Raw genomic sequence first — 15,473 nt, forward strand, 5'->3', positions numbered from 1 at the left:
ATTCTACTTATTTAGTTGTATTTATGTAATTTTTTTTTTACTTTGCTGGGGTTTTATAGAAGTTAGGCCTTAAGGCCTAACATTTGCACGAATAGGCCTAATTTGTTGTGAAATTCTGCCTTACAATTTTTTTAATACTCTGCTAAGGTTCGAATCCAAAATCTCAGGGATATTTTCAGCCACTTAAAATGCTGAAGGGCAAAAATAAAGACCGGCAATTTAAGGGGTAGAAATTAAAGACCACCCCGAATAGGGGCATTTGTGCGAATGACCCCTTTTTTATTGAGTTTACGGTTATAATAAAACATAGTGATTTTTAACTAGAGTTTTTTTTTTTTTTTTTTTGACATTACTATTATTTCAAGGTTATGTATTCCAATTAGTTTACTGTTATTAGCATAAGATGTAGAGACTTGAAGAGGAAGAAAATGAATAAGAAAAAAAGAAATAAAATAACAAATAAGAAATAAAAAAAATGTAAAATGCCACATAGATGTTTTTTTGGCATATTTTCTAGTTCCCACGTACTAAAGAAAGTGTGAGGTTACTCTTCATGCCACTTGGCACTATATGAGGTTCTTAAATGGAAAATGTTATAGTTCAGAGAGTAATAATAACATCTCATAATTTAAGGATCCATTTGGCTATGAGAATTATTATTTTTTTGGATTTTTTTTTTGCATTTTATTTGAAAGTCAGTAATTGGCCATAAAAATGTCAAATAGAGCTTGAGGTTATATTCGGAATTTAAAAAATACCTAAAATTAAATTTTTATTTTTTCCACTTTCAGTACATTTAGAGAATCAAATATTTTTTTTACGAAGATTATAACACACAACTGCATCTTTAACTCCAACTTCAAAATTTTCAAATAAAGTGAAAATATTTAGTTTATATGGCCAAACACCTACGAAATATTAAAATAACAAAACCTGGATAGTTCGGGTTTTTTTGAAGTATTGACTCTTTACTGAATTATTCTTATTAATTATGCTTTGGAAATCTAAGTTTGACTACTAGTAGCACTTGATGATAAGGGTAATATTGAAAGAAAATATAAATCTCTCTTGATTTGTTAAAATAGACAAGTAAAAAAAAAATATCCCCCCCCCCCCCCCAAAAAAAACACACACACATATTTTAAATGTCGTTTTAGCTCTTTCGGGCCCGTTAAGAAATGATAAATATAAGGTAAGATTTACTAAGTTGTCCCTATTTTTATTTTAGAATTGAGGAGTATTAAAGAGAACCACCTCATTAATGCTATGGCCACTTTAGTCTTGAATTCCTAAATAATTATTATTTTGAAACAATTTTTTTGAGCTAAAGCAATTAAAATGGGATGGGCACCTAAGTTATTTCGCAAGGTTTTAGCCTTTTCAGGAATCTTTATTATCCTTTTCAGGAAACTTTAAAGGGGAATCTGAATTTTAAAAATTAATAAGAAAAAACATTAAAGAAAAATTCCTCCGTCAAGCGGACAGGTATATGTTGCAAGTAAAAGAAAACAAAGACTAAGAGAAAAATGGTATTTCATGCGTTTAAAGTTTATATTTTAAATCCTGAATTATTATAGTGGTCAATATTTGTATATAGACTAACTCGTCCAAGAATGAGTATTTTAGAACGACTCCCAAATATTCTGCATGAAGACTTGTTGAAGAGTCCCGCAGCGAAGCGAAAGGATGGGTGATCTTTTTATATGACTAGATAAATTTTTCAATTTTTTTGCGAGGATTGTCCTTCATACGGATCGGTCTTTAATTTTTGTTCTTGTTTCTCATTTAATAAAAATTTGTGGGCAAAAGAACCCTTATTCACTGGTCTACAAAATTAGAGATTTTGAGTTCGATTCCCAGCGAAGTCAAAAAAAATAAAAAATCGCAAGGCATAGTTTGTCGGACAAGGCAAAGTTTCTATAAACTTATGTCGAGCAAATTAGTTACTACATAACTTATGTCGGATAAGACATATTTTCTATGTGACTTTGCCCGACAAAGCATGGTTTCTATGAAACTTTGCCTTGCGAAATTAGGTCATAGATCCGAATTTCTTTTTTTGTTTTGCGTAATTAGGTCATAGATCTGAATTTCTTTTTTGTTTTATCGATGTTAGAGGTATTTTCGGTCACTTTTTACTTAAAGTGCCGAAGGGAAAAAATAAATGACCAGCGATTTGAGGGGCAAGATTTAAAGACCACCGCAAGATAGGGCCATTCGTGTAAATTGCCCCAACTTTTATCTCTTGAACTAACCTTTGAAGTTGAGTTAGACCTAATATTTATTTTTTGATATGGTATTAGAGAGGACATGTTTCAATTCTTAGTTTTTGGATTTTGGGCTCCATTATTATATTGTCCACGCTCCATATGTTCTGAACGTGCGTGGTGTTGAAGAGTCTCACATCGGTTGGTGAAGGGATGAATGATCTCTTTATTTGGCTTGTACAATTCTCACCTCATAGCTAACTTTTAAAATTGAGTTAGGCCCAAGATCAATTTATTCAACAAGACTAAATATAGAAGTACGTATTCACACACACACATACAAGTGCTTTCTAGTACTTATGTTTTTCTCCTAATGCACTTCTCAGACCTTAACCAAGCATAAATTGTTGCTCTAATATTGGTAAAATCATTTTTTTAAATTGATTAGTCAAACATAAATTATTACTCTTTAAAAGTAATTCTTGAAAAATATTTCTAACTAAAAACATTTTTTAAAATAAGCAAGTTTTTAGAAGTTTGGTCAAACAGGTTATACATGTCCACCAAAGACGAGGCGTTCCCTAATTTTTTAGAAGGTTGAATGCATCGATAACCCCTTAAACTTGTCGATAATTTATATAAACATCGAAATATGACATGTTCCAATTGAGCACCTGAACACATGAGTAAGTTTTGTTATTAGAAAATATCGGCTCAAATTTTGAAAAAGATTTTGTACGTGTTCTCAAGTGATCATTAAGTAGGTAACCTTACCACTTAAAATATAGAGAAAAAGGTCAAAAATACCCCTCTGCTTTGGGAAAAGGGCTAAAAATATCATCCATTACAAATTTTGGTAAAAAATTTGTAATGGATGATATCCCGTCATTAAAGTTTCCAAATATACCCCTGTCTGAACGTAAATCCCCAACATAACCCGATTTCATTTTTAAACCCGACCTAACTACATAAAAAACTCATAAGCGATCAACTTGTTTCCGAGTCCTACATCTGGAGCCACTAGGCACATGATCGGGTAACCCATATGGATTTTTTATTTAGTTGGGTCGTGTTTAAATGGAGCGGATTTAAAAATGAAATCAAGTTATGTTGAGGATTTCCATTAAGACAGGGGTATATTTGAAAACTTTAATGACGGGAGGGTATTTTTTACCCAAATTTATAATGGAGGATATTTTTAGCCCTTTTTCCAAAGTAGAAGGGTATTTTGACCCTTTTTCCTAAAATATATAACCTATTTAATTATACACATCAAAATCAATTGAAACATGTCTGAGATTATATAACTTATTAAGGCTAAATAATTAGCAAGGGCGGATCTACAGTAGCGGGTGTGGGTTCTCAAGAACCCACACCTGCTACTGTAAGTCCTATTTTTATATTGTAAAATTTTGAAGAGTTTAAGTATTTTCAGTGTGGAACCCAAATGATGGATGGTTACATGGTAAAGGGCGGACTGCCAAAGGGGATTTCGCCTAGGTGATAGCGGGATTGAGTCCCGCTGGGCGCTCTCCTTTTTAAAAAAAAAGAATTGCTTTATTTTGCTTCTAAAAGCAGTAGGCACGTTTCTTTTCTAAAAGCAGAAGAGAAGCCACCGAAAACAGAGACCTAGCATAACATAAGTCACATTTTTTTTCTTCTTTTATTGTTTTTTAAAAAAAACATTACAAAGTCAACTAAAAAGAATCAACCAATAAATTATTACTTTACCAAAATCCCAATATCTCAAATTAAATTTGAAACCAAATAAATGAGAAACAAGAAAAGCTAGGGTTAAAAATAGCTTCTCTTCTATTGTTCTACAAAGTATCAAAAAACCCCTAAATCCTCATCTCTCATTTTGTTTCTCTCCCAAAGCTCAAGAGTCAATGCTCAACCTCATTCTCATCTCCAATTCTCCATACCATTGCATTCTCCTCTCGCATAGTAAGCTTATTTTCTCTCTGTCTATGTAAAGTATTTTTCTATTTTTCTTCTTTTACTATTGTTGAGTAGATTGTGACATTCTATGATTGTGATTGTTGTGTAGATTGTGCGTTTGTGACATTGTCGTCATCAATATTGCAATTATTTTCTATTTCACATATCATAGTAAATATTGTGCATATTGTGATAAGGTTGCAAAGCTCATATCTGGTCCTAGAATGTGATTAGTTTTAAATTAAAATTTTGTATTTAAATAGGTCAAAATTGTGAAGTGAGAGATATAATCACAAATTTTTTCAAGCGTCAAACCACTTCAGATTCTCCTCCGCTAAGCTCTCGACAAAGTCCAGTTATTCACAACGTCGATGATGCCAATCCTTCTCGACCATCAAGTAAAGACAAGATGTTGGATTTGGGTCCTCTTGAATCCGATCATGCTAAAAGAAAACAAATTTCATCTTATTCTCCTAATCTACATGATAGAGTGAGGAGATATTACATTAACAAGAGTCCATGTAAACCTGATGATCATTTTGTTTTTCCAATAACATATTTTGGTGGAAAACCACGTTCTTGTCATTCTGATTGGTTTGGCACTTCATATTCTGGATTGTTAGAATACAACATTAAAAAAGACGCATCTTTTTGCTTATGTTGTTATTTGTTTAAAAATGAGACGGGAGGATATGGAAAACAAGTAGGCGATCCTTTCACAGTGGATGGTTTCAGAAGTTGGAATAAGGGTTTAGAAAGACTTAATAAACATGTGGGTGAGGTGAATAGTGTTCATTATCGATGTTTCAAGATGATGCTAGATTTAGATAATCAAGCACAATCTATTCTAACTTGTTTTGACAAGGAAAATGAGGAAACTAAAGGAAAATATCAGGTTCGCTTGAATGCTTCGATTGATGTTGCAAGGTTTCTTTTAAAAGAAGGAAGGCCTTTTCGAGGCCATGATGAGAGTGAAACTTCTTCAAGAAAGGAAACTTTTTAGATCTCTTAAAGTGGTATGCGGATAAGAATGAAGATGTGAAACAAGTTGTGTTAGAAAATGCTGCACAAAAATGACATCATGATTTGTCCAAGTATTCAAAAAGACGTTGTGAGTTCTTGTGCAAAAGAAACAGTGAAAGCAATTGTTGAAGACTTAAATGGGGATTACTTTGGGATATTAGTTGATGAGTCTAAGGATGTCTCTCATAAAGAACAAATGGCTCTTATTCTATGGTACGTCAACAAAGAGGGTAAACTAATGGAGCGATTCCTTAGTGTTGTTCATGTCAAAGATACATCTGCAAGATCGTTGAAAGACGCGATATATTCTTTACTTTTAGAACATAATTTGAGTTCATCTCAAATTCGGGGACAAGGTTATGATGGAGCTAGTAACATGCAGGGAGAAATCAATGGTCTTAAAACTTTGATTGTGAAAGACTCTCCTTCGGCATATTGCACACATTGCTTTGCTAATCAATTGCAATTGACTCTTGTAGCTGTTGCAAAGAAGCATCATGAGGTAGATCAATTTTTTGATATTCTTGCTAATGTTTTGAATGTTGTTGGAGGTTCTTTTAAGCGTAGGGAGATGCTTAGAGACGATCAAGCAAAAAAATTAAAGGAACTACTAGTGCTCGGTGAAGTTCATATGGGAAATGGATTGAATTAAGAACTTGGACTTCAAAGGGCAGGGGATGCACGTTGGAGTTCTCATTTTAAGACAGTGCGTAACTTTATTAGTTTATCTCCCCAATTATTCATGTACTTGGAGTTCTTGCTAAGGAGGGTTCAAATTATCAAGAGAGATCACTAGCAAAAAGCTTAGTAGATGACATAAGATCTTATGAGTTTATGTATACATTGCATTTGAAGTTGAAAGTGTTGGCAATTACACATGATTTGAATATGGCCTTGCAAAGAAAAGATCAAGATATCGTAAGTGCGATGAACCTTGTTGGTTTCACAAAGAGACAATTGCAATCTATGAGAGAGTCTAAATGGGATTCTTTGGTAAAAGACGTCTCTTCATTTTGTGTCAAGCATGATATTGTGATTCCCGAAATGGATAAAAATTATGCTCTTGGAAAATCAAAGCGTAAGAGCTCAAGTGTTAAATATTCTCATCATTTGTGTGTAGAAGTTTTTAATGCTGTTATTGATTTGCAACTTGCAGAGCTTAACAATCGTTTTGATGAAGTGAATACCGATCTACTTCTTGGTATGGGTAGTTTGAGTCTGGATAATTATTTTACAAATTATGATAAAGAGAGGATTATGAAACTTGCTACACATTATCGGGATGAGTTTAGTGTTTCCATGCTTGAGGATCTTAGTTTTGAGGTTGACAACTATATTGACTATGTACGAGAAGTGAACAATGATTTCTCTAACTTGAAAAGACTTGGAGATCTTTCAGAGACATTGGTTAAAACAAATTTGCATAAGACTTGGAGACTTGTTTATTTGCTTGTGAAGTTGAGCTTAATATTACCTGTCGCTACTGCAACGGTGGAAAGAGCTTTTTCTTCGATGAAGTATATTAAAAATGACTTGCGTAGCAGAATTGATGATGAATTTTTGAATGATTGCTTAGTTTTTTTATATAGAGAATGAAGTATTTGAAAGTGTACCTAATGAAGCAATCACTGATCGTTATCAAAAGATGGTAGTTCGTCGAGTACAATTGTAATGATAACGTGGTTCGCTACTTTTTATTTATATGAAGAATTTCAATACTTATTTTTTGTTTGATTATTATCGCATGTTAATTTTATTTTTCTGGGAATCCACAACCTTAAAACCCTAGATCCGTCTCTGATAGTTAGTACGTATAATAAAAGAATGTGACATATTTTAAGTGATTAACTATCCATACAACTTTATATTTGAGAACACACACAAAAATTTATCTAAACACCGCATAGGTAGTTCACCAGCAATTCATAATACACTATGGATGTGCAAAAAATCTCAATTGTATTTTATTGTTCCTCTTCAACAGGAAAAGCGAAACAAATTATCCTGTAATTAATTAGACAACATTGACAGGGTACAAGTTTCATTAGTTAGCAAACTTAAGTGCTGAAGTAGGTAGAAATGATTGATGGAATATAAGTACAATTGATATTAAAGCTAATAATATCCAGTTCACCCAAAAAAAAAAAAAAAAAAAAAAAAACATATCAAAGCTGGAATTTTGAGATATTTGAAGGGTCAAATCGTGAAAATAAGTGAGTACTTCACTTGTTTGTGGCATGCACCTCACTGTACTTCATATTGGTCTTTCATGTTATGGACAAAAACTAAACACCTAATCCTCTTTACTTCATTCATTCTAAATTTCTAATAGATCTTGGCTTCTTCTGAATCACTAGTCTCCCCACCAAGTTTCCTCCTCAGTAATTTCCAAGCTAACATATGGCGAGGAATGAGGATGGATTCAAATTTTGATATTTATGTATTTTTAGGACAATTTCAAATTAATCTTATAATAATAAGTGAGTTTACAAAATATTTAGTAAATCCTTAGATATCACAATACATAATAATTGGGATTCTTTAAAAAAAAAAAAAAAAAAAAAAAACTGGAGACTCGTTATTCAAGTCGAGTTTTCTTATTGTCCCTCCAAGACATCACTTCTAACTTCCCTATTTTTAAAGGAAGAAAGAAAGGGCGACTGCAGCCTTTATATCGGCAACAATGAACAAACTCCTTTTTATTTTCTTAATTTTTTTTTTTGGTGCAGGTATATGATCGGGACAACAATTTTTCTTGTCCATAGTCACCACTTCTACCGGTTCATTACTCATTGTCCTGTCATCCATTAGTTTATCACAAAGTCACTTATAAATTTCTTCTAGGCTAAAATGATGGACTCCACAGTGTTTGACCCGTTCGAAGAGATAGATTCATACCCCTACTCAGTCTAGTTGCCGCTCTTTATATTTTATTTCTGTCCTTTCATAGCTTGAAATAGTCATTCCTAACTCCCATTCCAGTACTTAAACTGACAAAATGAAATAAACAATCAAGACTTGGCCCAAGGCTAACCCCTCCACACTCAGGATCAGGAATAGGAAAAGGAGAATGAGTAGAACAGGCTCGAGTTCAATTCTTTCTTTTAGGATAGATTCCACCCCCTTCTTCAGCGCTTGTTCGTTCTATAAGATTTCCTTCTCGTTCTCGGTGAAGGAATCGAACCTTCTATAGAATCAACATCTTACTCTTTAGTTTTATGTTATCGGCCTTTACTAAAATTGTAGTTCTTGTTGTAAAGCCGGCTTGTTCGTTATTTTTGACATTGTGGAGTTCACGTCAGAGACAAAACCGATATTTAAAGTTTATGGTTCGGGATTCTAATTCTTTACTTAGTGTTAAATTAAATTTTTATAAATATTCAATGAATTTTTTTAATATGAATATAGAATTTGTACGAAAGTCACTGAATATACTGAACCGTAAAGGGCAATTCCCATCTGATTCACAAGAATTCGTAACCAACCTTCTATATTCACCGCCCCTGCACATGGTAATATATCTCAAGTTAATATGAAATACAATTAATAAACACCATCAACCTTTTGTTTGTCTAAATATTCTATTTTACTTTATTATACGAGCATAGGATCTTCGATGTGTCCAATCCTGCTGATTATTTTCATTCGCTCAACAGTATAGGGAGAGCTAGTTATGTCATTTTTTTTTTTTATATCAATGTGTTTTGATAGTATTTTCACTAAAAATCCAATTATCAAAACTTCTTGCTGTCCCTATCCCTTTTCCAATTTATAGTGCTTGATCACATCCAATTGTGCAAGAATTTGTAGTGTTTTTTATAGATAAATTAGGGATAAAATCTTCTTACAAATAATCCTTATGGTTCTCCCAAAAATAGGTATGAAATTGTTACTCCGTCTATTCCGGTTTATTTGTCGGTGTTTGCCATGGTGCTTTTAAAATACATGAATTTTTTTGACACTTAAGTTAAATAGTATGCATAAAACACTAAAGTTATCCCAATACTAATAAGTTCAATATGAATGACAGAATTTGTTAACTCTTATTATTATCAGCCCATAAACCTCATGTGCCAGGAAGTATAGTGATTAGTGATGTATTGATTCATCATTCTAGAGAAAGAACATGGGCTTGCTTCAAGTGATATGGACTGAGTTCGTTTCCTTGTACTGAAAATAGGAAAAGCCCATCAAATTAAATGACTCAATTTGGACCCATCACCGTTATGTATTAGGGCAATTCACATGAATGTCTTTATTTTGGGGTCGTCTTTAATTTTTGTCCATTAAATTGGTAGTCTTTATTTGACCTTCGTAGGAATGTCCTTATTTTGGGGCCGTCTTTAATTTTTGTCCATTAGATTGGTGGTCTTTAATTTTGACCTCCATTAGAATCCCTTGTCCTTATTTTGGAGTCGGCTTTAATTTTTGTCCATTAAATTGGTGGTCTTTAATTTTTGTTAATAATGTTGGTTTTTATGAAAATTTATATGTTTTCCTAATTATAAACTTTAGTTTAAGATTTTTGGTATTTTCTTGGTTTAGTAACCTGTGTTTTCAAGAAGACTGTGTTTGTCTGAGGCAACATATGCCGGGTCCGACAGAGTTTTTGGTTTTTGAAACTGAAGTTATGCCGGTTCCAGCATAAAGTTATGCCTGTTCCGGCATAACTTCGTGAATTAAGTTAATTTATGTGTGTCTTGGTTTTTGTTGTTGTTTTGTTAATAATTTTGGTTTTTATGCAATCTTATGTGTTTTTGGTGTTGTTTTGTTAATAATATTTTTGTTTTGGTTATGAAAAATGAAAGTTTGCCTCTCACGGCATACTTTGTGATTTTGTAAACTGGAGTTTTTCCCCTTCCGACAGACTTTTCTAGTTTTTAACACTTGCGTAAATTTTTGTTTTGCTCATGAAAATGAAAGTTTGCCTCTAACAGTATACTTTGTTCTTTTGTAAAGTAAATTTTGTCTCCTCCGGCAGACTTGTGTAATTCTTAACACTTGTGTACTTTTTTATTTTGCTTATGAAAATGAAAGTTGCCTCGAACAGCATATTTGTTCTTTTGTAAAGTGAACTTCTGCCTCCTCCGGCATACTTTTCTAGTTCTTAACACTTGTATACTTGATGTTTTGCTTATAAAAACGAAAGTTTGCCTCTAACAACATACTTTGTTCTTTTGTAAAGTAAACTTCTGCCTCCTCCGGCAGACTTGTCTAATTCTTAACAATTGTGTACTTTTTTATTTTGCTTATGAAAATGAAAGTTACCTCTAACAACATACTTTGTTCTTTTGTAAAGTGAACTTTTGCCTCCTCCAGCATACTTTTCTAGTTCTTAACACTTGTATACTTGATGTTTTGCTTATGAAAATGAAAGTTTGCCTCTAACAGCATACTTTGTTCTTTTATAAAGTGAACTTCTGCCTCCTCCGGCAGACTTGTCTAATTCTTAACACTTGTGTACTTTTTTATTTTGCTTATGAAAATGAAAGTTGTCTCGAACAACATACTTTGTTCTTTTGTAAAGTGAACTTCTGCCTCCTCCGGCATACTTTTCTAGTTCTTAACACTTGTATACTTGATGTTTTGCTTATGAAAATGAAAGTTTGCCTCTAACAGCATTTGCTTATGAAATTGAAAGTTTGCCTCTAACAGCATACTTTGTTCTTTTGTAAAGTAAACTTTTGCCTGCTCCGACAGACTTATCTAATTCTTAACACTTGTGTACATATTTTATTTTGCTTATAAAAATGAAAGTTGCTTCTAACAGCATACTTTGTTATTTTGTAAAGTGAACTTCTGCCTCCTCCGGCATACTTTTCTAGTTCTTAACACTTGTATACTTGATGTTTTGCTTATGAAAATAAAAGTTTGTCTCTAACAGCATACTTTGTTCTTTTGTAAAGTGAACTTCTACCTCCTCCGGCAGACTTGTCTAATTCTTAACACTTGTGTACTTTTTTATTTTGCTTATGAAAATGAAAGTTGCCTTTAACAGCATACTTTGTTCTTTTGTAAAGTAAACTTCTGCCTCCTCCAGCATACTTTTCTAGTTCTTAACACTTGTATACTTGATGTTTTGCTTATGAAAATGAAAGTTTGACTCTAACGGCATACTTTGTTCTTTTGTAAGGTGAACTTCTGCCTCCTTTGGCATACTTGTTCAGAACTTTTCCTGATTATTTTTTGTCAACTGAAGTTACTATAATTTCAAGTCTAAGTCATTGAGCATTGTATACTAATCAAATGGAACATATAAACTAATCAAAATCAGAACAAAGCAATAAATTTGATCAATTCTATGTTGTTGAGTAAAATTATGATTCGCAATATTGAATCTCAACTGAATATCAGTTGTTTAGTTCATAGAAGATGATTTGTTGTTATTTTCAACTATTAACAAATCTAAACTTAATAAAGCATCAAATTGAGTTGAATTACGTTCAATTGAAACGCTATATATTATGTATTTACCTTTTCCGACGTTGTAGCAGCAAAATCAATGGAGATTTCTCAAGTGAAATGTTGGAACGATGGAACAATTGAAAGGTTTGTTGTTGGAATGATGAATAGGTTTAATGGATGTTTGGGGTTCGTTACAGACTTTCAGGTTTTTATATGTTATGAATAGGGATAGTAACGTCTTTTTCTTATTATCTTTTAGCTCAGAAGGGCAAATATTAAAGACCACGCATTACGGGGGCAAAAATTAAAAACCAGCGCATTTGAAGGGCACGCCAATTGCCCGTTTTAAGGGAGAGTTTGAGTCAAACTCTGCCTGATCAGGTCGAGTATGCCAAAACTCTACCTTAAGGCAGAGTTTTGCCTCAGTTATACCTAAAGGCAAAACTCTGTCTTAAGGCCTAACTTTGGCCCGAACAGGTCTAATTTTGCTATAAAACTCTGCCTTGCGATACTGTTTTTTTTAACGAGTCAGGGTTCGAATCCCAAACCTCATGGTATTAGGCGAAAGGGACAAAATTAAAGACCACTAATTTGAGGGCCAAAAATTAAAGACTAGTGCATTTGAAGGGCACTCCGCACAAAAAAATGTTATGTATGCATTTTTTGCACGGATTATACTTCTTTTGGGGTAGTCTTTAACTTTTGCCCCTCAAATTGGTGGTCTTTAATGTTTGCCCATCGCTTAAAAAGGTGACCGAAAATACCCCGAGATTCTGGTTTCGAACTTCCCGCTCAATCAAAAAAAAAAAAATTTCGCAAGGCATGACTTTTGCAAAAAGTCTGCCTTATGCGGCAGACTTTGCCTTAAGGCATAACTAAAAATCCGCCTTATAAGGCAAAGTCTACCGTCTCCGGCCTTACAAGGCAAAGTCTGCCGTCTTCGGCATAGGTTCTATGTAACTTCGCCTGAATAGGCATAGGTTCATAGAAACCTATGTCTTACGAAATTATTACTATTTTCGACTCTGTTGGGTTTCGAACCCAGAACCTCGGAGTATTTTCGGCCACTTTTTTAAGCGAAGGACAAAAATTAAAAACTAGCGAATTGAGAGGCAAAAATTACGGAGGACAATTGTGCAAATTGCCCTTATGCATGTTTCATTTGGATTTTGGAGTTGCAACTATTCGCCTCGCAAGCTTCATGAAGCCGTATCTATGCATGGCAAATTAGCCACTTTTTGGAAAACTAATTGAATTTTAGTCATTTTGCTGCACTTGAGCTAAGAGTACGGTGGTCTTCGTGCTCTACCCTCCCTACATTCCTCACTTGTAAAATTATATGGGTAATTATTATTATTATTGTTGTTGTTATAATTGAACTTTAGTCATTTTCTAAAAAATATTTATTATTTAGTTACTCTTTAATACGGAAAAAATGTTTGAACAAAAATATTCTTATATACAAGTAAGTGATCTCCAATTTAGTGCGAGAAAACTCAAAAACTTTTATAAGTGAAACTCCTTTACACCACGGTGAAGTTTGAAATTCCTCTATCGGTAAATCCATTATGCTATGATGTGTTGGAATTTAGAAAAGTAAAAATTTAATATATTTCTATTTCCAACTCAATTTTAAAATAAAATTCCAAGCAACAAATTTATAGCAAGACTTGTTAGAACCAAGGAAGTTGCAGCTCTAGGTAGTTAAAAAAAGGTACCATGAATGAAATAATAATGTTCACATTATTTCACACAGCAGCCTTGGTATATAGCTTTAGAATTCTCAATTCGTTGTCATTGAGTTCAAAAGAGATACCATGAGTGAAATAAATTTATAGTAAAGTTTATTATTATTTCACTTATGGATAGTTATTTCACTTATGGTGCGTATTTCAAACTCCATGAAAATTTTTGGAGTTTGAACTGTTGTAAGTTCAAATTCCATAAAGTTTAGTCCTTCATAAGTTTAAAGTTCAAGAATCGTTTTTAAAATTTTAAACTCTACGAACTTTTCAAACTCCAGAAACTTTTCAAACTCCAGCACAATAAGTATAAATTAGATTTCAGAAGAAAATACTATATTTATGAGGAAAATCTACTCAAATTGAAGTAGGATAAGAAAGAAAAATAAGAAATTGTTTTTGACTAAAAACTGAATTTCTTATTTAAACAATGCCTTATGCAATCCTACGAGTAGTAAAACTATTTTCATAAGTCTATCGACTATCCTATGTATAGATTCCGATATATCGTAAACAAAATTTTATTAAGAGGCTGTGACATGATCGACACTTGATACTGCTATATGTTAATTGCACTTGCTCTGTGGTGATTGTGTCTTTTAATCCTTTCATAGAAGTACTAATTTGCAAGTTTTCACATATTAAAATGAGAAAATAATTGCTATGAAAATACAAGTCAAAGGCTATTTCTTTTTTTCCTCTGCACCATGTACTTGAAAAGATTCAAATAAATCAACCTATGCATACAAAATTGTCGTACTTTTTGTAGTCCAAGTGAGCTTTGCAGTAAACAGGAAAATTCACTTATTTGTGTACTGACTTTCTTTTACTTAATTTTCATGGACTTGTGGAAATTTCTTAATCCTTTTAATAAAATTGCTTGATTATTAGTACCATTTATTTATTATTTTATAATATGGTTTGCAAAATGTCAAGGAATCACTATTAAACAACATCTAATACTCCCCTCCGGTCCATATTATATGGCTATTTTATCTTTTACATTTAGTCCAAAATAAATACTTTTTTACATAATCAAGAAAATATTAATTTTTTTTTCAATTTTACTCTTAATTAGATAAGTGATATTTTTAACTAAGTGAATTTTTTTCATAACCAAAAAACATATTAAATAGTAAGTACTATTTAATTAATATAATTAGTAAAAACACTTTTAACTTTCTAGGAGTTAATAGTTTTTTAAAGAGTCATATAATATGAACATGACTGAAAGTAGTTTAAAACCAAGATGATGCTATAAACGATAATTTATTAAAGTAAAAAAAAAAAGGAAAGAGCTACCCTTCCCAAACCCAAAGTTCAATAATTAAAAAAAGAAAAAGAAAATAAAAAGTAGTAGTATTCCACTGAACAAAAGGACATAAATGGTCCCTTAACTATGAGAGTAGGTTTAAAATAATCCCTTAACTATGCACTCAACAGTTTTGGACCTTTAAGTTTGCCACAAGTTAACAAAAAATGTTACACCTCGGAAAATTTCTCCGTACTTGTATGATGAGTGGAATGATGAAAAGTTGAGTGAATGATGTTTTATTAAGTCGGAAATGGCTAATTAAGAATTTTTGGAAAATAAGAAAGTCGCGGAAAATTTTATGTCCAGTGGTCGTATATGGCACTATACGACCCGTAAAGTGATTTACGGACCGTATAGTGCAATCGTCCTTCAGCTGGCCAAAAATCTCAAGTTCTGCCCAGTGATGATATGGTTAAATACGACCCAGTTTACGGCCCGTAAACTGGTTTACGGTCCGTAAACCAGGTCGTAAACTACCATGTCCATCAGCCAAAACTTTCTGTCTTTGAAATGGTTAAATACGACCACAGTGGACGGACCGTAAATCAAAATACGGTCCGTATATGGTGGTTTACGACCACTGTTCACCCCGACAAGAATTCATTAAAGATCAGATTTTGTGATTTTAAAAAGGGACTTAGGCTTCATATTATTTCATTGTTCATCCAACAAATCAAGAGACCTCTAGAACATTCCAAATAATTCCTCCACAAGACTTCAAGAGAATTAAAGGGGATATCAAGATCAACACCACCAAATTTATGAAATCAAGTGTAAGAACACAATAAAGGATCATCTAAGTGAAGAAATTCCAAGGAAGGTGGAACTAGGGTTTGGCTA

General features: G+C 32.7%; 2 protein-coding genes across 2 annotated transcripts; both read left to right on the forward strand.

Annotated features, from left to right (window-relative positions):
- Positions 1-2,889: 2,889 nt before the first annotated feature.
- Positions 2,890-5,151, forward strand: LOC132644318 (uncharacterized). The gene is made up of 2 exons (XM_060360902.1): positions 2,890-2,893; positions 4,412-5,151. The coding sequence occupies exons 1-2, from the start codon at positions 2,890-2,892 to the stop codon at positions 5,149-5,151; spliced, it is 744 nt and encodes a 247-aa protein (XP_060216885.1).
- Positions 5,152-5,208: 57 nt separating this feature from the next.
- Positions 5,209-6,767, forward strand: LOC132644319 (uncharacterized). Its single transcript, XM_060360903.1, has 2 exons — positions 5,209-5,784; positions 5,895-6,767. The coding sequence occupies exons 1-2, from the start codon at positions 5,209-5,211 to the stop codon at positions 6,765-6,767; spliced, it is 1,449 nt and encodes a 482-aa protein (XP_060216886.1).
- Positions 6,768-15,473: the final 8,706 nt, after the last annotated feature.

This window comes from Lycium barbarum, chromosome 6 (assembly GCF_019175385.1).
Source record: "Lycium barbarum isolate Lr01 chromosome 6, ASM1917538v2, whole genome shotgun sequence".
Classification (NCBI taxonomy): domain Eukaryota; kingdom Viridiplantae; phylum Streptophyta; class Magnoliopsida; order Solanales; family Solanaceae; genus Lycium; species Lycium barbarum.

What these genes read in the sequence shown, in the direction of transcription:
- LOC132644319 (XM_060360903.1), top strand. Translation starts at nt 5,209, where the DNA reads ATGCTGCACAAAAATGACATCATGATTTGTCCAAGTATTCAAAAAGAC. An exon ending in AAAAATTAAAGGAACTACTA is followed by an intron (nt 5,785 to 5,894) that starts GTGCTCGGTGAA and finishes TAACTTTATTAG; the next exon opens with TTTATCTCCCCAATTATTCA.